Here is a 24,332-nt window from a genome sequence, read left to right on the forward strand (position 1 = left end):
GATAAAATCAAGACTGGTACTTTGATAAAGATTTTCTTTAACTCTATGTGTAACTGTGTAACCATCGCCTCTCCCAGTAAGATATGTCAGTGGCTTGGCCAGTACAAAGATTATTTTTAGAAATGTTTTGAAAAACCCAAAAATTATTACACGGCTTTCAGATTAGTGGGACCTTCCCAGTTCTCGATGGCCGTGACCTTGATTGAATCCATACAAAAAGCCTCCGGAATGAGGATTTCACCTAGGAAAGATATTTTTGGACTCAAAACAGACACTTTGACCCAGTAAATCCTGAAAAAATATCATTAACAAACTGTTGGAAGACATCAGGAGCATTGCAGAAGCCGATAGATATTACAAGAAATTAAAAATGTCTCTTAGGAGTATTAAACATGATTTTCCATTTTTTTCCTTACTGATCCAAATAAGTTTGTTGGCCCACAGACTGGGGGCTGTATATAGTGATTGCTGGGGCAGCTGTATATAGTGATTGCTGGGGGAGCTGTATATAGTGATTGCTGGGGAGCTGTATACAGTGATTGCTGGGGGAGCTGCATATAGTGATTTCTGTGGGAGCTGTATATAGTGATTGCTGGGGGAGCTGTATACAGTGGTTGAGTGGTTGCTGGGGGAGCTGTATATAGTGATTGCTGGGGGGGCTGTATACAGTGATTACTGGAGGAGCTGTATATAGTTATTGCTGGGGGTGCTGTATATAGTGGTTTCTGGGGGAGCTGTATATAGTGATTGCTGGGGGAGCTGTATATAGTGATTACTGGGGGAGCTGTATATAGTGATTGCTGGGGGAGCTGTATATAGTGGTTGCTGGGGGAGCTGTGTATAGTGATTGCTGGGGGAGCTGTATACAGTGGTTGCTGGGGGAGCTGTATATAGTGATTGCTGGTGGCAGTATTTGTTTATTGCTGGTGGAGCTGTGTATAGTGATTGCTGGGGGAGCTGTATATAGTGATTGCTGGTGGCAGTATTTGTTTATTGCTGGTGGAGCTGTATATAGTGATTGCTGGGGAGCTGTATATAGTGATTGCTGGGGGAGCTGTATACAGTGGTTGAGTGGTTGCTGGGGGAGCTGTATATAGTGATTGCTGGTGGCAGTATTTGTTTATTGCTGGTGGAGCTGTGTATAGTGATTATTTGGGGCTGTTTATGGTTATTGCTTGGGAAGCTACATACAGTTATTGCTGAGAGGGCTTTATTTAGTTATTGCTGGGGGGGGGTTGTAAATAGTGATTTCTGGGGGGCTGTATATAGTGATTACTAGGGGGCTGTGTATAGTAATTGCTGGGGGCTGTATATAGTGATTACTGGGGGCTGTATATAGTGATTGCAGGGGTGCGTATATAGTGATAACTGTGGGCTGTATACAGTGATTGCTGGTGGGGCGATATGTACTGGGAGTTGTATATAGTTATTGTTAGGGTTCAGTATATAGTGATTACTGGGGGGCTGTACAAAGTGAGTATTTGGGGCTGTATATAGCAAGTGTAATACAGGTAGGCAGCACTGTGAGAAACAGCAAGGGATTCAATCCGTGTGGGTGCTGACTGCGTTGGTCTGACCCAAGACCCAGTGGCATGAAAATAGAAGAGAAGGCAGCAGCACTCCGTTGTCCTCGTCCAAGATATGTTTATTCACATGTGGATACAAAGCAAAGCAAAGCTTTGTATCCACATGTGAATAAACATATCTTGGACGAGGACAACGGAGTGCTGCTGCCTTCTCTTCTATTTTCATGGGGCTGTATATAGTGATTACTGGGGGAGCTGTATACAGTGATTGCTGGGAAGCTGTATATAGTGATTGCTGGGGGAGCTGTATATAGTTATTGCTAGGAAGCTGTATATAGTGATTGCTGGGGGCTGTATATAGTGATAACTGGGGAGCTGTATATAGTTATTGCTGGGGAGCTGTATACAGTGATTGCTGGGGGAGCTGTATATAGTGATTGCTGGGGGAGCTGTATATAGTGATAACTGGGGAGCTGTATATAGTTATTGCTGGGGGGCTGTATATAGTGATTGCTGTTCTCTGTCTGGACTACATTCAATGGTGACCCCACCAGATTTTTGCCCAGGGGCCCCCACCAACCTTAATCTGGCCCTGCCCACAGAGTTCGATCTTGGAGAACCAACCGGCACAGATTATCTTGATTGAAAAAGACGGGATCAAGTCGAAATCAATGGGAGAGGATCTTGTTTTATTTACAGTAATGTTACTGAGCTCAAGATAGTCAATACACGACCTAAGGCCACCATGTTTTTTACCTAAAAAAAACCCTGCCCCAATTTTTTTGAAATGTTCTCCCACACAGCCTCAAGCTCAGGACGGGATAGATTAAAAATCCTACCTATATTAATCCAACAGATGTAGGGCCTATGCGGGGTAAGATGTCAGACAAAACTTTATCAAACACATCAGAAAAATCAGAAATAAAGTCAGACACATTCACACTCTCAGCCTGAAAATTCCAAAAACTTGTAATGAGATCCAGTGAGGAGAACATTTTTGACCCCACTTTATCAGTTCACCAGAGGTCTGATCAAAGGCCGGATCATGTAGGACCATCCAGAACTGCAGGGCAATAAAAGGAGTCTGGAATCAAACCTTTTCAATTATTTACAAGTGAACAAAATACAAAGAAATCTTGTGGGAACAAATAGTTTTTTAATGTGCCGTATAATCTTGGTGTACAAGGTTATATATCATAGTCATGAATTTACATGGTTATAATGAGGCTCATAGATGCGCGTGGTGTCTCTGGAGGAACGTCCAGTCCTCTTGTTACATACAGAGTCCATTCCTCATTACTCCTGTAGAGGCGCTGCAGAGTCTCCCTCCTTGTATTACAGCCAATCATTGGAGCCCCAGCAGTAGCACAGGATCATTGGGGTCCCAGCATCAGGAGCCGATCGGTTGGGTCCCAGAAGAAGCTTCAAAATAGTCATATGGTCAAAGGATTGAGATTGTAGGACACTGACCATAACAAGCAGTGGACATAACCGGTCACTAGAGGTTGGCTGCAGCTGTAGAGCGTCGGGAAGAAAATAGCGGAGACCTTCTTTAAAGTAGTGAGAGATAATAAATATACAGAGAGGGATAGAGATGTATCCGGATACAGGGATATAATGGAAAGGATGAAAACAATCAACATCGAGTCGGAGTGAGTTGTTAAAACAGTTTTCTTAATTTTATTTTAAAATGTAGACAACGCGTTTCAGAAGTGAAGTCTTTACTTCTTCTTACAAGTATATAAAGAGCAACAGTATCTCTGATGTGTGTAGTATCTCTGATGTGTGTAGTATCTCTGATGTATGTAGTATACAGTATCTGATGTGTGTAGTATCTCTGATGTGTGTAGTATACAGTATCTGATGTGTGTAGTATCTCTGATGTGTGTAGTATACAGTATCTGATGTGTGTAGTATCTCTGATGTGTGTAGTATACAGTATCTGATGTGTGTAGTATCTCTGATGTGTGTAGTATACAGTATCTGATGTGTGTAGTATATCTGATGTGTGTAGTATACAGTATTTGATGTGTGTAGTATCTCTGATGTGTGTATTATATAGTATCTGATGTGTGTAGTATCTCTGATGTGTGTAGTATATCTGATGTGTACAGTATCTCTGATGTGTAAAGTATCTCTGATGTGTGTAGTATCTCTGATGTGCGTAGCATCTCTGATGTGTGTAGTATCTCTGATGTGTGTAGTATCTCTGATGTGTGTAGTATCTCTGATGTGTGTAGTATCTCTGATGTGTGTAGCATCTCTGATGTGTGTAGCATCTCTGATGTGTAGTATCTCTGATGTGTGTAGTATTTCTAATGTCGCTCTGTATAAATTGTACCTGAAGAAGGGAGCATTTCAGAACATCTTGTGAAACACATTGTCAACATTTTATAATAAAATCAAAAGTTTTACCAACTCTTTCCGACTAGTTGGTAGTGTATCAACTTCTACCTTATTTTTAACCCCTTACACGTCATATCCCCTACTGGTTTTACTAACCGGAACACAGGAGACACAGCAACCATCACATAACATCATACCAGCCTTTGCTGTTGTTGTGCCTACAAGGTGTGCACCCTCCTGCCTTCCCCACTATTAGTAACGGCCCTTCCAAACGTTACAGCCCTACATTGCTTTATGTGTTCTGGCTTCACAGATACAAAGAAGATCCCACGAGGCTTTGATACATACAGTACATTGATTCATTTCATATCTGGATAATAGCTGGAAAACAATCTGGAATTATGTGACGGGGACATTATCCTTGGTCACTTAAACTGAAACATCTTCTAGAAGAGCCACTTAAGCATCAGAAGACACGTGACGGCTGCAGGTAGGAAAACCGCCTGGACACTTGTGGCACCATTGGTGCACTCATACGTGATTTTATCCGTTACTTCTGCTTCGCTGTTGTAGTTGTGGATGAGGTCACAGACACTTTGCGTTGTGCACGATCGACTGGAAGCTATAATTGAACCTTTATCTCCTGCAACAATATCACGGGTAGGTAAGTCAGTACAATCCCACTTATAAGTGTCTCTATGCTTTGATCTCTCCAGTGCAGGTGCTGCCTGTGCCCACCAAAGGCCATGGCATATCGGAGGAAATTTAGGAAGCAGTCCTATTGGGCTTGATGTCCCCCCAACCCCCAAATTATAACAAGAGGCCATGTAATTCCTTTAGCTGTAGAGTTGCGCTATAACCTGCCCCAGATTTGGGAGAAATTGGGACAGCCTACCCTACACCTCCCCACCCTCTTGGCATAATGGGGGGAGTTGCCATTTTTGGATTTATAAGAGTTTAATATTTGATTATCAGAATTACCTTTTATTTCTAATGAAGTGAAGAGACACCGGTCCTCGCTTCCTCTGCACTCTACCGTATATGGAGAGTCACATGTGTAGGAGCCAAGAGATATGCAGGATGGACACACCAGTCCGTTGGTCACGTTGGTGCTGCGTGCAACTATTATAGAAAGAAAACGGTGAATAGAATTGTATAATGTCCGGATTAGATCAGATTTATTACAGGAAGCTCTTACTGCAGATTATTGGCAGGATATACTGTCCATGAGTGCAAAGAAACTGATGGACCTAAATGAAATATGTGATTGAGCTTAATCCTTTATAGAAAGAGCTTTTCCCCACTCCCAAAACCTGCACTTGGAAACATCAACCTGGCGGAGACCCAAAGTGCTGGTCTCTGCTTTACTATGGGAACTACAGCTGGTCTCTGCTGTACTATGGGACCTACAGCTGGTCTCTGCTGTACTATAGGTCCTACAGCTGGTCTCATCTCTACTATGGGACCTACAGCTGGTCTCTGCTCTATTGTGGGACCCACAGTTGGTCTCATGTCTACTATGGGACCTACAGCTGGTCTAAGCTCTACCATGGGACCTACATCTGGTCTCTGCTCTATTGTGGGACCCACAGTTGGTCTCATGTCTACTATGGGACCTACAGCTGGTCTCAGCTCTACTATGGGACCTACAGCTGGTATATACTATATTGTGGGACCTTCAGTTGGTCTAATGTCTACTATGGGACCTACAGTTGGTCTGAGCTCTACTATGGGACCTACAGCTGGTCTCTGCTCTACTACAGGGCCTACAGTTGGTCTCTGCTCTACTATTGGACCTACATCTGGTCTATACTATGGATCCTACAACTAGTCTCAGCTCTACTATGAGGCTATATTCTACTATTAGACCTACCTCTACTATGGGACCGACCTACAAACTGGCACAGTTGAGGGGGCCCTGAAAAAAGGTAGATTATTGGCAAAACCAGTCTGTTTGAAATATCTTTGCCCGCATGACATTGATTATTTGTGATTACATTATTGACACAAAGGTCATATAGAGATAATGTTCATAGGGGTAACCCATAGCAAGGTTTTAGGGTTTTTCATTCACCAAGTAAAAGTAGAAATCTACTGCATTGTATCCAGCATTGCTTGGATACAATCGTCAATCGTAAATTTCTCTCCATATCTACTTAAGCCTCTTGGTAGATCGGGCACAATCTACACCAGTGTAGACCCAAGGCCAGGTCTGAACTGGGGAAGTTTTCTGCTATAGTCTATGCTGGTTTTTCAATTCACGCCCCTCCTGCCTCTTGCCCTCAACACTTTTGGGTTGAGAAAACAGGGAAACTTGGGGATGGGAGATTTATGTACCTTCTTCACCAGAAACCTGGGAAACTTGGACAAATACTTTGGATCTTTATAAAGAACTCACTAGACTCATAGTTGTGTACCCATTGTGTTTACAAGATGATAGCTTCCCTAGCCTTTTTTTAAAAACTTTTTAAATATTGACACTTTGTCCCCCAAAGTGTCCAACTTACATGAAGGAACGGACGGTGTGCAGTCATCGGTGGAACAACATGTCGTGGCTACATTCATATTAAACTGGTGGTAGGCGACTTCATAGGTGTCACATTTATTTAGTATAGAACATCCCCGGATGTAACTTTTAAAAGTTGTATCATCTGCAATTAGGTACAAAGGAGATTATAATAAGATAAGGAGCATATGTGAGGTGTATGACAGGGGTATTCTTACCAAGACAACCCCTATACGAAACAAATACATTTTTTTAAAGGAAATCTACCATCAAAATCCATACTGATAAACCAGGGACATTACTCATAGATCCAGGCACCGGGACTGTGGTATCTTCTTATATGTGTTATCCATGACCTCCTTCCTTCTAAAATCAACTTATCAAATTATACTAATGAGGCTATAGGATTAGCCTAGCCCCTTTGTAATCAGCTTTACAGTCTGTTACACTGTTTCACCCTCCCCCTGCTCCCTCAGCACTGAGATTACAGCAGGAACTGTTCACTGCAGAAGTGCTGAAGAAGAAGGGGGAAGGGGAGGGGCTAGGCTAATCATGTAGCCTCATTAGCATAATTGTGAAAGATGATTTTAGAAGGAAGGAGGCCATGGATAACAAATATAAGAAGATACCACAGTCATGGTGCTTGGATTGATAGGTAAGTGTCCCTTTAAAGAGGTCTTTTTCCCACTTCGTTCAACATCAACTATTTGAAACCTTTAAGAAGTGCCAAATTCCAGATTTCATTTACTCTCTAGCCCCCACTATTTCTTAGTGGCATTATTCTAAGACCGGTACTGTCAAATGTGTGAGGCCAGTCTACCTGCACCAGTCCAGAACCGCCCATCTGAGGCAACATCTCACCACCCAATATAAATCACTACTGTCAGATGGGTGCTCCTAGGCTGGAGCGGGTGGCTATGGCACCACCCATCTGACTATACAGATCTGGAAGTTATGACTTGCTTGCTCCGGAATAGTTGGTCCACAGAGAAAATTCCAAGAACCTACATGACTAAAGACTTTGATATTATCCATTACTCACCAATGGTGAATTCTAATAGAGAGGAGGCACACATAGAGCCCAAAGGACATGTCACACTGCTGCCGGTACATGTAGGTGACGTCAGGTTACCACATGATATGCAGGAGAGAGCATAGCCTGGAAATATATATAGGAACTATTACTGTGGAGGAAAGGTCAGGCTCAAGTACACGCAAAATACATTGTTATATAGTTAATACGGTTGAAAAAAAGGCATATGTCAATAAAGTTCAACCAGGAAAAGTGAAGGATAGGGATTGGGGGGGAACGGATGAACGGGGGAACACAGTTTTACACTCACCGGCCACTTTATTAGGTACACCTGTCATAAAGCTGGAATCATCTCAGACTGGTTTCTTGAACATGACAATGAGGTCACTGGACACAAATGGCCTCCACAGTCACCAGATCTCAATCCAATAGAGCATCTTTGGGATGTGGTGGAACGGGAGATTCGCATCATGGATGTGCAGCCGACAAATCTGCGGCAACTGTGTGATGCCATCATGTCAATATGGACCAAAATCTCTGAGGAGCTTCCAGCACCTTGTTGTATCTATGCCACGAAGAATTGAGGCAGTTCTGAAGGCAAAAGGGGGTCCAACCCGTTACTAGCATGGTGTACCTAATAAAGTGGCCGGTGAGTGTATATCATAATAGAATGATCATTGTTATATTGCTGTTAGGAGCTTTCTGCTGTTCCTGCTGTGCTCTGCTCCTGAGCTCGGCTATCCTACAGATTCATAGTTCTTACAGTAAATAAAGATTGTCACCTCTGGAGATGAAACTTTTTTTTTCCTATAGATGGAGACAGCAACTCTTTGGGAAGAATTTGTCTTCTGATGTGATTCATACTAGAACAACTTTCCACCATATTTTTTCTATGAACCATGTATATATATATATATATATATATATATATATATATATATATATAAATAATTGGACTTCTACCAAGGATACACAATATGGTTATGCTACCCTTACTTTAAAGTCTTGAGTGGTGATATAACATTCATCTTGCATTACATGGGCATGTTATAAATACATGATGGATACATCATCCACCTCTGGGCTTCTGCTGACCCTCTTCCCGTGCCCAGATTGGATGTCAGGTTTGCCATGCACACACAGCCACTCTCCATCAAAGCCGATCGGAGAGATGAAACTATAGACCATTTTTGGTGCACCTATATACATAATAGCATTAAAAGTATCAGCTCATGATTGGCAAACGTTTCAATCAGTCCAACCCATGAAGGGGGTCGGTGGATATCCAGAAGTGGGACTCACATCCATTATATGTGTCATAAATATGAAACTTGAGAATATATCTTTAATTTAAGCAAAATATTATAAAAGTTCTATGTGTAAAGTCAAATACATTCCCTTAAGAAAGAAAATTGAAAATTTGTCTCTAGGACTTACTTGTTGTCGCGAGAGCTGAGAAGAGGCTCAGAAATTCAAGAAGAGACGTCATGGTGGGAATGTTCAGTTCCGGATAGTTTTCTCTTGTGATGGAGAACTTGGTTGAAACCAGGCGGATTCGGAAAAAAAGGCGGAATTTTAAAAAATGGACCGGTGTATCTTCATTTTGCATGGCCGCATATAATGAAGATACAGTGCGCAGGTGCCAATGCTCCCAAGAGCTCGGTGATGTCAACGGCTTTCGGGAGCGAGACGTTTCAAGCATGCAAGGCGCATGCATTGTTATGAATGGGGCCGAGCGCCAAGAGGCTTGTGTCAATGCCTATTGATAAATCTATTTTTCATAGCAACTGCGGATTTCCATGCCATATCACGACCACCTCCAGCATCGGCTTACCTAGCGCTGTGTAACGGTATATTTAGGTCAGAATGACCATTTTACAATGGTAGATTTCCTTCAATCACCAGAGGCGACGGGACTTTTTTACTATGAGAACTGTCAATCTGTGGAATAGCCGAGCTCAGGCGCTGGTCACAGCAGGGACAGCAGAGAGCTTCAAGAAGGGTCTAGATGCCTTTTTACACCTAAATAACATTGATGGTTATGTTATATAGGATTGTTTCCCCTAAATCCCGTGTGTCTTTTTTCGACCGTAAAAACTATGAATCTATGATTGTTTGTACTGTACTCTCTTTCTCTCTGCTGCTGTTATGCTGTGAATTTCCCCACCATGGGACTTATAAAAAATTATCTTATCTTATCTTGCTTATCATAATTGCTCTTTGAGGATAACTTTGTAGAGAAACAGGCTACAGGGTGCTTGGGTGGTAAGAATCAGGTCCCTGGTACAAAATAACCCTCACTCCAAACTCTGAGTCATCAACCTCTACTATGAAAGGTCAATTCAAATCAGATAAAATCAAGACTGGTACTTTGATAAAGATTTTCTTTAACTCTATGTGTAACTGTGTAACCATCGCCTCTCCCAGTAAGATATGTCAGTGGCTTGGCCAGTACAAAGATTATTTTTAGAAATGTTTTGAAAAACCCAAAAATTATTACACGGCTTTCAGATTAGTGGGACCTTCCCAGTTCTCGATGGCCGTGACCTTGATTGAATCCATACAAAAAGCCTCCGGAATGAGGATTTCACCTAGGAAAGATATTTTTGGACTCAAAACAGACACTTTGACCCAGTAAAATGTATATAGTGATTGCTGGGGGAGCTGTATACAGTGGTTGAGTGGTTGCTGGGGGAGCTGTATATAGTGATTGCTGGTGGCAGTATTTGTTTATTGCTGGTGGAGCTGTGTATAGTGATTATTTGGGGCTGTTTATGGTTATTGCTTGGGAAGCTACATACAGTTATTGCTGAGAGGGCTTTATTTAGTTATTGCTGGGGGGGGGTTGTAAATAGTGATTTCTGGGGGGCTGTATATAGTGATTACTAGGGGGCTGTGTATAGTAATTGCTGGGGGCTGTATATAGTGATTACTGGGGGCTGTATATAGTGATTGCAGGGGTGCGTATATAGTGATAACTGTGGGCTGTATACAGTGATTGCTGGTGGGGCGATATGTACTGGGAGTTGTATATAGTTATTGTTAGGGTTCAGTATATAGTGATTACTGGGGGGCTGTACAAAGTGAGTATTTGGGGCTGTATATAGCAAGTGTAATACAGGTAGGCAGCACTGTGAGAAACAGCAAGGGATTCAATCCGTGTGGGTGCTGACTGCGTTGGTCTGACCCAAGACCCAGTGGCATGAAAATAGAAGAGAAGGCAGCAGCACTCCGTTGTCCTCGTCCAAGATATGTTTATTCACATGTGGATACAAAGCAAAGCAAAGCTTTGTATCCACATGTGAATAAACATATCTTGGACGAGGACAACGGAGTGCTGCTGCCTTCTCTTCTATTTTCATGGGGCTGTATATAGTGATTACTGGGGGAGCTGTATACAGTGATTGCTGGGAAGCTGTATATAGTGATTGCTGGGGGAGCTGTATATAGTTATTGCTAGGAAGCTGTATATAGTGATTGCTGGGGGCTGTATATAGTGATAACTGGGGAGCTGTATATAGTTATTGCTGGGGAGCTGTATACAGTGATTGCTGGGGGAGCTGTATATAGTGATTGCTGGGGGAGCTGTATATAGTGATAACTGGGGAGCTGTATATAGTTATTGCTGGGGGGCTGTATATAGTGATTGCTGTTCTCTGTCTGGACTACATTCAATGGTGACCCCACCAGATTTTTGCCCAGGGGCCCCCACCAACCTTAATCTGGCCCTGCCCACAGAGTTCGATCTTGGAGAACCAACCGGCACAGATTATCTTGATTGAAAAAGACGGGATCAAGTCGAAATCAATGGGAGAGGATCTTGTTTTATTTACAGTAATGTTACTGAGCTCAAGATAGTCAATACACGACCTAAGGCCACCATGTTTTTTACCTAAAAAAAACCCTGCCCCAATTTTTTTGAAATGTTCTCCCACACAGCCTCAAGCTCAGGACGGGATAGATTAAAAATCCTACCTATATTAATCCAACAGATGTAGGGCCTATGCGGGGTAAGATGTCAGACAAAACTTTATCAAACACATCAGAAAAATCAGAAATAAAGTCAGACACATTCACACTCTCAGCCTGAAAATTCCAAAAACTTGTAATGAGATCCAGTGAGGAGAACATTTTTGACCCCACTTTATCAGTTCACCAGAGGTCTGATCAAAGGCCGGATCATGTAGGACCATCCAGAACTGCAGGGCAATAAAAGGAGTCTGGAATCAAACCTTTTCAATTATTTACAAGTGAACAAAATACAAAGAAATCTTGTGGGAACAAATAGTTTTTTAATGTGCCGTATAATCTTGGTGTACAAGGTTATATATCATAGTCATGAATTTACATGGTTATAATGAGGCTCATAGATGCGCGTGGTGTCTCTGGAGGAACGTCCAGTCCTCTTGTTACATACAGAGTCCATTCCTCATTACTCCTGTAGAGGCGCTGCAGAGTCTCCCTCCTTGTATTACAGCCAATCATTGGAGCCCCAGCAGTAGCACAGGATCATTGGGGTCCCAGCATCAGGAGCCGATCGGTTGGGTCCCAGAAGAAGCTTCAAAATAGTCATATGGTCAAAGGATTGAGATTGTAGGACACTGACCATAACAAGCAGTGGACATAACCGGTCACTAGAGGTTGGCTGCAGCTGTAGAGCGTCGGGAAGAAAATAGCGGAGACCTTCTTTAAAGTAGTGAGAGATAATAAATATACAGAGAGGGATAGAGATGTATCCGGATACAGGGATATAATGGAAAGGATGAAAACAATCAACATCGAGTCGGAGTGAGTTGTTAAAACAGTTTTCTTAATTTTATTTTAAAATGTAGACAACGCGTTTCAGAAGTGAAGTCTTTACTTCTTCTTACAAGTATATAAAGAGCAACAGTATCTCTGATGTGTGTAGTATCTCTGATGTGTGTAGTATCTCTGATGTATGTAGTATACAGTATCTGATGTGTGTAGTATCTCTGATGTGTGTAGTATACAGTATCTGATGTGTGTAGTATCTCTGATGTGTGTAGTATACAGTATCTGATGTGTGTAGTATCTCTGATGTGTGTAGTATACAGTATCTGATGTGTGTAGTATCTCTGATGTGTGTAGTATACAGTATCTGATGTGTGTAGTATATCTGATGTGTGTAGTATACAGTATTTGATGTGTGTAGTATCTCTGATGTGTGTATTATATAGTATCTGATGTGTGTAGTATCTCTGATGTGTGTAGTATATCTGATGTGTACAGTATCTCTGATGTGTAAAGTATCTCTGATATGTGTAGTATCTCTGATGTGCGTAGCATCTCTGATGTGTGTAGTATCTCTGATGTGTGTAGTATCTCTGATGTGTGTAGTATCTCTGATGTGTGTAGTATCTCTGATGTGTGTAGCATCTCTGATGTGTGTAGCATCTCTGATGTGTAGTATCTCTGATGTGTGTAGTATTTCTAATGTCGCTCTGTATAAATTGTACCTGAAGAAGGGAGCATTTCAGAACATCTTGTGAAACACATTGTCAACATTTTATAATAAAATCAAAAGTTTTACCAACTCTTTCCGACTAGTTGGTAGTGTATCAACTTCTACCTTATTTTTAACCCCTTACACGTCATATCCCCTACTGGTTTTACTAACCGGAACACAGGAGACACAGCAACCATCACATAACATCATACCAGCCTTTGCTGTTGTTGTGCCTACAAGGTGTGCACCCTCCTGCCTTCCCCACTATTAGTAACGGCCCTTCCAAACGTTACAGCCCTACATTGCTTTATGTGTTCTGGCTTCACAGATACAAAGAAGATCCCACGAGGCTTTGATACATACAGTACATTGATTCATTTCATATCTGGATAATAGCTGGAAAACAATCTGGAATTATGTGACGGGGACATTATCCTTGGTCACTTAAACTGAAACATCTTCTAGAAGAGCCACTTAAGCATCAGAAGACACGTGACGGCTGCAGGTAGGAAAACCGCCTGGACACTTGTGGCACCATTGGTGCACTCATACGTGATTTTATCCGTTACTTCTGCTTCGCTGTTGTAGTTGTGGATGAGGTCACAGACACTTTGCGTTGTGCACGATCGACTGGAAGCTATAATTGAACCTTTATCTCCTGCAACAATATCACGGGTAGGTAAGTCAGTACAATCCCACTTATAAGTGTCTCTATGCTTTGATCTCTCCAGTGCAGGTGCTGCCTGTGCCCACCAAAGGCCATGGCATATCGGAGGAAATTTAGGAAGCAGTCCTATTGGGCTTGATGTCCCCCCAACCCCCAAATTATAACAAGAGGCCATGTAATTCCTTTAGCTGTAGAGTTGCGCTATAACCTGCCCCAGATTTGGGAGAAATTGGGACAGCCTACCCTACACCTCCCCACCCTCTTGGCATAATGGGGGGAGTTGCCATTTTTGGATTTATAAGAGTTTAATATTTGATTATCAGAATTACCTTTTATTTCTAATGAAGTGAAGAGACACCGGTCCTCGCTTCCTCTGCACTCTACCGTATATGGAGAGTCACATGTGTAGGAGCCAAGAGATATGCAGGATGGACACACCAGTCCGTTGGTCACGTTGGTGCTGCGTGCAACTATTATAGAAAGAAAACGGTGAATAGAATTGTATAATGTCCGGATTAGATCAGATTTATTACAGGAAGCTCTTACTGCAGATTATTGGCAGGATATACTGTCCATGAGTGCAAAGAAACTGATGGACCTAAATGAAATATGTGATTGAGCTTAATCCTTTATAGAAAGAGCTTTTCCCCACTCCCAAAACCTGCACTTGGAAACATCAACCTGGCGGAGACCCAAAGTGCTGGTCTCTGCTTTACTATGGGAACTACAGCTGGTCTCTGCTGTACTATGGGACCTACAGCTGGTCTCTGCTGTACTATAGGTCCTACAGCTGGTCTCATCTCTACTATGGGACCTACAGCTGGTCTCTGCTCTATTGTGGGACCCACAGTTGGTCTCATGTCTACTATGGGACCTACAGCTGGTCTAAGCTCTACCATGGGACCTACATCTGGTCTCTGCTCTATTGTGGGACCCACAGTTGGTCTCATGTCTACTATGGGACCTACAGCTGGTCTCAGCTCTACTATGGGACCTACAGCTGGTATATACTATATTGTGGGACCTTCAGTTGGTCTAATGTCTACTATGGGACCTACAGTTGGTCTGAGCTCTACTATGGGACCTACAGCTGGTCTCTGCTCTACTACAGGGCCTACAGTTGGTCTCTGCTCTACTATTGGACCTACATCTGGTCTATACTATGGATCCTACAACTAGTCTCAGCTCTACTATGAGGCTATATTCTACTATTAGACCTACCTCTACTATGGGACCGACCTACAAACTGGCACAGTTGAGGGGGCCCTGAAAAAAGGTAGATTATTGGCAAAACCAGTCTGTTTGAAATATCTTTGCCCGCATGACATTGATTATTTGTGATTACATTATTGACACAAAGGTCATATAGAGATAATGTTCATAGGGGTAACCCATAGCAAGGTTTTAGGGTTTTTCATTCACCAAGTAAAAGTAGAAATCTACTGCATTGTATCCAGCATTGCTTGGATACAATCGTCAATCGTAAATTTCTCTCCATATCTACTTAAGCCTCTTGGTAGATCGGGCACAATCTACACCAGTGTAGACCCAAGGCCAGGTCTGAACTGGGGAAGTTTTCTGCTATAGTCTATGCTGGTTTTTCAATTCACGCCCCTCCTGCCTCTTGCCCTCAACACTTTTGGGTTGAGAAAACAGGGAAACTTGGGGATGGGAGATTTATGTACCTTCTTCACCAGAAACCTGGGAAACTTGGACAAATACTTTGGATCTTTATAAAGAACTCACTAGACTCATAGTTGTGTACCCATTGTGTTTACAAGATGATAGCTTCCCTAGCCTTTTTTTAAAAACTTTTTAAATATTGACACTTTGTCCCCCAAAGTGTCCAACTTACATGAAGGAACGGACGGTGTGCAGTCATCGGTGGAACAACATGTCGTGGCTACATTCATATTAAACTGGTGGTAGGCGACTTCATAGGTGTCACATTTATTTAGTATAGAACATCCCCGGATGTAACTTTTAAAAGTTGTATCATCTGCAATTAGGTACAAAGGAGATTATAATAAGATAAGGAGCATATGTGAGGTGTATGACAGGGGTATTCTTACCAAGACAACCCCTATACGAAACAAATACATTTTTTTAAAGGAAATCTACCATCAAAATCCATACTGATAAACCAGGGACATTACTCATAGATCCAGGCACCGGGACTGTGGTATCTTCTTATATGTGTTATCCATGACCTCCTTCCTTCTAAAATCAACTTATCAAATTATACTAATGAGGCTATAGGATTAGCCTAGCCCCTTTGTAATCAGCTTTACAGTCTGTTACACTGTTTCACCCTCCCCCTGCTCCCTCAGCACTGAGATTACAGCAGGAACTGTTCACTGCAGAAGTGCTGAAGAAGAAGGGGGAAGGGGAGGGGCTAGGCTAATCATGTAGCCTCATTAGCATAATTGTGAAAGATGATTTTAGAAGGAAGGAGGCCATGGATAACAAATATAAGAAGATACCACAGTCATGGTGCTTGGATTGATAGGTAAGTGTCCCTTTAAAGAGGTCTTTTTCCCACTTCGTTCAACATCAACTATTTGAAACCTTTAAGAAGTGCCAAATTCCAGATTTCATTTACTCTCTAGCCCCCACTATTTCTTAGTGGCATTATTCTAAGACCGGTACTGTCAAATGTGTGAGGCCAGTCTACCTGCACCAGTCCAGAACCGCCCATCTGAGGCAACATCTCACCACCCAATATAAATCACTACTGTCAGATGGGTGCTCCTAGGCTGGAGCGGGTGGCTATGGCACCACCCATCTGACTATACAGATCTGGAAGTTATGACTTGCTTGCTCCGGAATAGTTGGTCCACAGAGAAAATTCCAAGAACCTACATGACTAAAGACTTTGATATTATCCATTACTCACCAATGGTGAATTCTAATAGAGAGGAGGCACACATAGAGCCCAAAGGACATGTCACACTGCTGCCGGTACATGTAGGTGACGTCAGGTTACCACATGATATGCAGGAGAGAGCATAGCCTGGAAATATATATAGGAACTATTACTGTGGAGGAAAGGTCAGGCTCAAGTACACGCAAAATACATTGTTATATAGTTAATACGGTTGAAAAAAAGGCATATGTCAATAAAGTTCAACCAGGAAAAGTGAAGGATAGGGATTGGGGGGGAACGGATGAACGGGGGAACACAGTTTTACACTCACCGGCCACTTTATTAGGTACACCTGTCATAAAGCTGGAATCATCTCAGACTGGTTTCTTGAACATGACAATGAGGTCACTGGACACAAATGGCCTCCACAGTCACCAGATCTCAATCCAATAGAGCATCTTTGGGATGTGGTGGAACGGGAGATTCGCATCATGGATGTGCAGCCGACAAATCTGCGGCAACTGTGTGATGCCATCATGTCAATATGGACCAAAATCTCTGAGGAGCTTCCAGCACCTTGTTGTATCTATGCCACGAAGAATTGAGGCAGTTCTGAAGGCAAAAGGGGGTCCAACCCGTTACTAGCATGGTGTACCTAATAAAGTGGCCGGTGAGTGTATATCATAATAGAATGATCATTGTTATATTGCTGTTAGGAGCTTTCTGCTGTTCCTGCTGTGCTCTGCTCCTGAGCTCGGCTATCCTACAGATTCATAGTTCTTACAGTAAATAAAGATTGTCACCTCTGGAGATGAAACTTTTTTTTTCCTATAGATGGAGACAGCAACTCTTTGGGAAGAATTTGTCTTCTGATGTGATTCATACTAGAACAACTTTCCACCATATTTTTTCTATGAACCATGTATATATATATATATATATATATATATATATATATATATATATATATATAAATAATTGGACTTCTACCAAGGATACACAATATGGTTATGCTACCCTTACTTTAAAGTCTTGAGTGGTGATATAACATTCATCTTGCATTACATGGGCATGTTATAAATACATGATGGATACATCATCCACCTCTGGGCTTCTGCTGACCCTCTTCCCGTGCCCAGATTGGATGTCAGGTTTGCCATGCACACACAGCCACTCTCCATCAAAGCCGATCGGAGAGATGAAACTATAGACCATTTTTGGTGCACCTATATACATAATAGCATTAAAAGTATCAGCTCATGATTGGCAAACGTTTCAATCAGTCCAACCCATGAAGGGGGTCGGTGGATATCCAGAAGTGGGACTCACATCCATTATATGTGTCATAAATATGAAACTTGAGAATATATCTTTAATTTAAGCAAAATATTATAAAAGTTCTATGTGTAAAGTCAAATACATTCCCTTAAGAAAGAAAATTGAAAATTTGTCTCTAGGACTTACTTGTTGTCGCGAGAGCTGAGAAGAGGCTCAGAAATTCAAGAAGAGACGTCATGGTGGGAATGTTCAGTTCCGGATAGTTTTCTCTTGTGATGGAGAACTTGGTTGAGGTGTTTAAGTATCATCTTAGTAGTGGGTGGGGCATAGATGTATAGGCTTCTTAGTGGGTGGGGCATAGAGGTCTAGGTTTATTAGTGGGTGGGGCATAGAGGTATAGCCTTATTATTGGGTTAGGTTATAGACGTATAGACTTATTTTTATAGTCCAGTACATGTTATCAGGTACTTGAAGAACAGGGAAGCAGAAAATGTAAAGACCTAACAGCAACAAGGTGAGAATTCCTGAGAGCCTCATACCTCAAGGATATCATTTATGGTCCTGATAATAATGTCAGAATAAAGGAAATGTCCTCTGTTGTGTTGGTCCAGGACAATCATAAACGTAAATCTATTTTTAGCTGTAACCTAAGTTAATGGTTGAAGAATTACCTTAAGTGGATGGTGTGGTCACCAAAATGGTGCCCACACTATCTGTAGGTGGAAGATGTGTTGTCACCACTCATGCGGCACCTCAAAATGCGGGCACCTCCAGCTAACATGACCAGACTAGTTATGAGGGAGAATCTTGCATCAACCACAAGTCTACAAATTGTATTGTCTTCTATTGGACCTTAATCTTGTGTTTGACCCTAGGACCACCAAAAACAGAATGGTGGGTTAGGCCCAAACACAAGATTAAGACCTAGAGGTCCCAATTGTGTTCTGGTGGTTGACCATACCATACCACTGAACCATCGTGGATTCTGAAGGACAGTCTTGAATTGCTCCTTCAAGTTTTATCAAAAAGTTGGACGTTGTCGGGAAGGAGACAATGGAGCTACTGTGAGGATGAATGTGGATAGTGTGTGATTCTATATTTTTAAATAATACAGGAAAGAAGTATGCAATTATTATTATTATTATTATTATTATTATTATTATTATTATTATAGAAGTGGGGCAGGGGCATTTTACAATGGGGGAACAGTAAGGGGGATTTTATAGGGTAGAATTTCAGGGAAAGGTGTATTATACTAAGGGTGTGACAATAAGGAGGACTTAATATAGCATTGCCTCCACTATGGGGGACTTTTATACTTTTTACCTCATTTTAGGGGATGAAGATAGGAGGGTAGGGAAAAGGGCAAACTTACAATATCTCCCTCTTTCCACAACTCCATAGTATATAGACATACACTCACTGGCCACTTTATTAGGTACACCTGTCCAAATGCTCATTAACACTTAATTTCTAATCAGCCAATCACATGGCGGCAACTCAGTGCATTTAGGCATGTAGACATGGTCAAGACAATCTCCTGCAGTTCAAACCGAGCATCAGTATGGGGAAGAAAGGTGATTTGAGGCCTTTGAACGTGGCATGGTTGTTGGTGCCAGAAGGGCTGGTCTGAGTATTTCAGAAACTGCTGATCTACTGGGATTTTCACACACAACCATCTCTAGGGTTTACAGAGAATGGTCCGAAAAAGAAAAAAACATCCAGTGAGCGGCAGTTCTGTGGGCGGAAATGCCTTGTTGATGCCAGAGGTCAGAGGAGAACTTTGAGGCAGATGGGCTACAGCAGCAGAAGACCACACCGGGTGCCACTCCTTTCAGCTAAGAACAGGAAACTGAGGCTACAATTTGCACAAGCTCATCGAAATTGGACAGTAGAAGATTGGAAAAACGTTGCCTGGTCTGATGAGTCTCGATTTCTGCTGCGACATTCGGATGGTGGGGTGAATTTGGCATCAACAACATGAAAGCATGGATCCATCCTGCCTTGTATCAGCGGCTCAGGCTGGTGGTGGTGTCATGGTGTCTTTGGGCCCCTTGGTACTTCGCCACAGCCTACCTGAGTATTGTTGCTGACCATGTCCATCCCTTTATGAGCACAATGTACCCTGTAACATCTGATGGCTACTTTCAGCAGGATAATGCGCCATGTCATAAAGCTGGAATCATCTCAGACTGGTTTCTTGAACATGACAATGAGGTCACTGGACACAAATGGCCTCCACAGTCACCAGATCTCAATCCAATAGAGCATCTTTGGGATGTGGTGGAACGGGAGATTCGCATCATGGATGTGCAGCCGACAAATCTGCGGCAACTGTGTGATGCCATCATGTCAATGTGGACCAAAATCTCTGAGGAGCTTCCAGCACCTTGTTGTATCTATGCCACGAAGAATTGAGGCAGTTCTGAAGGCAAAAGGGGGTCCAACCCGTTACTAGCATGGTGTACCTAATAAAGTGGCCGGTGAGTGTATATGCTTGTGTTTAGAGGGTTTGTTTTTTGCTGGAGGAGACATATTCTTCCATATCTTATTGACCACCATATTCTGCCGTTAGTTTAGATTGTTTCTTGGACTGTGTTACTTTCTTTAAGAGAAACCAGATCCCTATTATCATGATTGGTGGTGTCCTAATAGTCAACCTTGAATTTTAAGTGAACAAACTATAAAGAAATTCAAATACATTAAGCTGCATGGAAGTATTTCCTCCTGTGATAAGATAATGTGACGCTATTGTAATGTATATCAGCAAAGCAGGATTTGCATAACTCTACATCCAGGCAGTCAAAGGACAAATAGAGGCAGATTACATAATATACATTATATACAGCGTTCTCTCTAATTTAGATACACATCCATTTATATCCTTATACAGCACCCGCTTATAATATACAATACAGCACCCGCTTATAATATACAATACAGCACCCGCTTATAATATACAATACAGCACCCCAAGTACATTTATACATCATTTCCTCAAATTTGTATACAGCAGAGCAACCAAAATGAATAAATTTGTTTTATTAATTTATATCCAATTATATAATTTAGCTACATCATCTTCCATTATATATTCAGAGGAACTTCTATGTTATATACAGCCCCAACCTCTATTTATTATACAGCGCCCAACTTTTACTTTATATATAGCCCCCCCTTCTATTTTATATACAACCCCCTCTTTTTTATATACAACCGCCTCTATTTTATATACAACCGCCTCTATTTTATATACAGCCCCCTCTATTTTATATACAGCCCCCCTCCTTCTATTTTATATACAGCCCCTCTATTTTATATACAGCCCCCCCTTCTATTTTATATACAGCCCCTCTATTTTATATACAGCCCCCCTCCTTCTATTTTATATACAGCCCCTCTATTTTATATACAGCCCCCCCTTCTATTTTATATACAGCCCCTCTATTTTATATACAGCCCCCCCTTCTATTTTATATACAGCCCCCTCTATTTTATATACAGCCCCCCCTTCTATTTTATATACAGCCCCTCTATTTTATATACAGCCCCCCCTTCTATTTTATATACAGCCCCCTCTATTTTATATACAGCCCCCCCTTCTATTTTATATACAGCCCCTCTATTTTATATACAGCCCCCCTCCTTCTATTTTATATACAGCCCCCCCTTCTATTTTATATACAGCCCCCTCTATTTTATATACAGCCCCCCCTTCTATTTTATATACAGCCCCTCTATTTTATATACAGCCCCCCTCCTTCTATTTTATATACAGCCCCCCCTTCTATTTTATATACAGCCCCCCCTCTATTTTATATACAGCCCCTCTATTTTATATACAGCCCCCCTTCTATTTTAAACATTGCACAGTAGTTCCAAATAAATGTATTACTTGTATAATCCTCTGTTGATACTGTCGTAGTCGGCCGTATAAAGGACGGTGATGAGGGTCACTACATGAATATCATGAACTCATTCATAGAATTGAGTGAATGCAACAAACTCTACAAAGGAAATGATTATCGACCCTCAAAGGAATAAATCAGCATCAAGACTGGTCTTCATCAAGGGCCAAGCTGTCTAACAAGTCAGCACCTACAAGTACCTGGGGGTCATCATCAACGACAAACTGGACTGGGCAGGAAACTATAAGCTGGCGGATAAGAAAGAAACATTGAGAATGTATTTCCTTAGGAGCCTCAAATCATTCAATGTATGCAACAAGATGCTAAAAATGTTCCTCGATTGCAAGCGTCATTTTCTTTGCTGTCACCTGCTGGGGAAGGGGAGGGGGCTCCTATTGCCCCATGACGTATTACCTGTTATTTTTTTATTTTTAAACTGTGTTTAATTGTGTTTCATGTGTTCATCATTTTCCCCGATCACAACGTGTACAAAACAATTTGGATCAATAAAGTTTTATTGTATTGTATTGAGCTGAAGTTACATACACATCATTCATCTAGAGGATGTGTATATAATATACAGGCGGTCCCCTACTTAAGAACACTCGACTTACAGACGACCCCTAGTTACAAACGCACCACTGGATATTGGTAATTTACTGCACTTTAGTCCTAAGCTACAATAATAAGCTGTAACAGTCATTAAATGTGTCTGTAATGAAGACTTATTATTAATACTGGTTCTTATCACAATCCAACATTTTTAAAATCCAATTGTCACAGAGACCAAAAAAATTCTGGCTGGGATTATAATGATAAAATACACAGTTCCGACTTACATACAAATTCAACTTAAGAACAAACTTACAGACCCTATCTTGTATGTAACCCGGGGACTGCCTATACTTAATATTGGGGGCTTTGTTAGGGGGGATAGCATTGTGTATATTTCCAACACTCCACAGTGAGTTTTGGGTGCAGCCAGGAGGTGACCTCCTCTTTTTCAATCTAGATAATATAGATAGATTATCGGGTGTCACATATTTAATTCTTTATCCATAGAGGGCGCTGTGTCCAAAACAGGGAAGGCTTGTGCTATGGATGAAGCTAGATAGCATCGGCCTGATGGCTATAGCAGTATATGAGTGATATGTATCATTATTATACATCACACAGCGATAGGAACAATCACAGACACATCAATACTGCAACCAACTTGTGGGTGGATGGAGACAGGAGGTGCGGTCACATCTATATATGGGAGGCACAGCAGTTATACCTCCAAACTCTTGGGCTAGAAAAAAGGGGCAAAAGTCCCTCCCCCTTTTTCCTAAACCATGACCCGTGCCCTCACCCCAAGCATAAAATAATATGGATCTTAATGGCCCCCACATGGTATGATGCCAAACCTAAGGAACCAAGTAAAACCCTCCCAATGCAGCTCAGCCACATATGATGCCCCCTGTTTAATTTTATCCTCCTTTTTCATTTGATCCCAAACTTTTATTTATCTTCCCAAACTTATAATGCCCGACCTTCTGTGCTCCTGATCCCTCCCCTCCTCACATTGTGGCCACTCCCCTCTGTGTTCTCACATTGTGGCCACTCTCCTCTGTGTTCTCACATTGTGGCCACTCCCCTCTGTGTTCTCACATTGTGGCCACTCCCCTCTGTGTTCTCACATTGTGGCCACTCCCCTCTGTGTTCTCACATTGTGGCCACTCCCCTCTGTGTTCTCACATTGTGGCCACTCCCCTCTGTGTCCTCACATTGTGGTCACCCCCCTCTGTGTCCTCACATTGTGGTCACTCCCCTCTGTGTCCTCACATTGTGGTCACTCCCCTCTGTGTCCTCACATTGTAGCCCCCCTCTCCAACAATGTGGCTCCTCACTTCCTCCTCTTCCCATTGTGGCCTCCTGTTCTCCATCCTCCCCATATTGTGACCCCCTGACCACCATCCTCCTCATATTGTGGCCTCCTGTCCTCCATCCCTCTTATATTGTGGCCTCCTGTCCTCCATCCCTCTTATATTGTGGCCTCCTGTCCTCCATCCCTCTTTTATTGTGGCCCCCTGTCCTCCATCCCTCTTATATTGTGGCCTCCTGTCCTCCATCCCTCTTATATTGTGGCCCCCTGTCCTCCATCCCTCTTATATTGTGGCCTCCTGTCCTCCATCCCTCTTATATTGTGACTCCTATCCTCCACCTATTGCTGGGTATTAAACAAAAAAAAAACCTGTTACCTTCCTTTCCCTTGTTCCCCACAGCAGTCTCTGCAGATGACTAGGAGAAAGGGGCGGGGCCAGCCTAGGGGAGGAGCTACCATCCAACACACGTTTGCTAAAGAGAAGAAGCTGACCAGTAGCAGGAAGCTGATCTCTCCGCTTGCCTCTGATGCCTGGACTGCTCTGCAGCTGTAATGTACAGGATCAGGAGGAGGTGGGACAAAGCGGGTCAGGGTGGGTTAGTGGTGAAAAACCGAGACTGTCCCACCAAATTCAGGACAGTTGGGAGCTATAAGGGAGGGTAGATGGAGACACAAGGTGAGAGAGCAGTGCTCCTGAACAGGAGGGTTTTCAGGTTATGTTTGAAGGTTTGGAAAGTGGGGGACAGTCTGACACATTTTGGTAGAGAATTCCATAGTATGGGGGAAGCGCGGGTGAAGTCCTGGAGATAGTTTTGAGAAGAGCGGATGGTAATAGAGTTAAGCTGAAGGTCCTGTGAGGAATGTAGAT

At 42.3% G+C, this 24,332-nt stretch overlaps 2 protein-coding genes across 2 annotated transcripts; both read right to left on the reverse strand.

The window, feature by feature from the left end:
- Positions 1–2,673: 2,673 nt before the first annotated feature.
- Positions 2,674–8,944, reverse strand: LOC140065509 (phospholipase A2 inhibitor gamma subunit B-like). Its single transcript, XM_072113104.1, has 5 exons — positions 8,849–8,944; positions 7,421–7,537; positions 6,380–6,523; positions 4,854–4,994; positions 2,674–4,515 (listed from the first exon to the last, which is right to left on the reverse strand). The coding sequence occupies exons 1-5, from the start codon at positions 8,898–8,900 to the stop codon at positions 4,319–4,321; spliced, it is 651 nt and encodes a 216-aa protein (XP_071969205.1). The 5' UTR covers positions 8,901–8,944; the 3' UTR covers positions 2,674–4,318.
- A 2,750-nt stretch (positions 8,945–11,694) lies between these two features.
- LOC140065510 (phospholipase A2 inhibitor gamma subunit B-like) lies at positions 11,695–17,977 on the reverse strand. The gene is made up of 5 exons (XM_072113105.1): positions 17,876–17,977; positions 16,442–16,558; positions 15,401–15,544; positions 13,875–14,015; positions 11,695–13,536 (listed from the first exon to the last, which is right to left on the reverse strand). Exons 1-5 carry the CDS (start codon positions 17,925–17,927, stop codon positions 13,340–13,342), a joined length of 651 nt encoding a protein of 216 aa, XP_071969206.1. The 5' UTR covers positions 17,928–17,977; the 3' UTR covers positions 11,695–13,339.
- Between the last annotated feature and the right edge of the window lie 6,355 nt (positions 17,978–24,332).

The sequence above is a fragment of the Engystomops pustulosus genome, chromosome 6, assembly GCF_040894005.1.
Source record: "Engystomops pustulosus chromosome 6, aEngPut4.maternal, whole genome shotgun sequence".
Classification (NCBI taxonomy): Eukaryota; Metazoa; Chordata; class Amphibia; order Anura; family Leptodactylidae; genus Engystomops; species Engystomops pustulosus.

Coding starts and splice junctions, on each gene's coding strand:
- LOC140065509 (XM_072113104.1), bottom strand. CDS start 8,900: ATGACGTCTCTTCTTGAATTTCTGAGCCTCTTCTCAGCTCTCGCGACA. Junction 4,995..6,379: donor CACACCGTCCGTTCCTTCAT/GTAAGTTGGACA, acceptor TTTCTATAATAG/TTGCACGCAGCACCAACGTG. Junction 4,516..4,853: donor CACTTCATTAGAAATAAAAG/GTAATTCTGATA, acceptor ATATTGTTGCAG/GAGATAAAGGTTCAATTATA.
- LOC140065510 (XM_072113105.1), bottom strand. CDS start 17,927: ATGACGTCTCTTCTTGAATTTCTGAGCCTCTTCTCAGCTCTCGCGACA. Junction 15,545..16,441: donor TCTATTAGAATTCACCATTG/GTGAGTAATGGA, acceptor ACCTAATTGCAG/ATGATACAACTTTTAAAAGT. Junction 13,537..13,874: donor CACTTCATTAGAAATAAAAG/GTAATTCTGATA, acceptor ATATTGTTGCAG/GAGATAAAGGTTCAATTATA.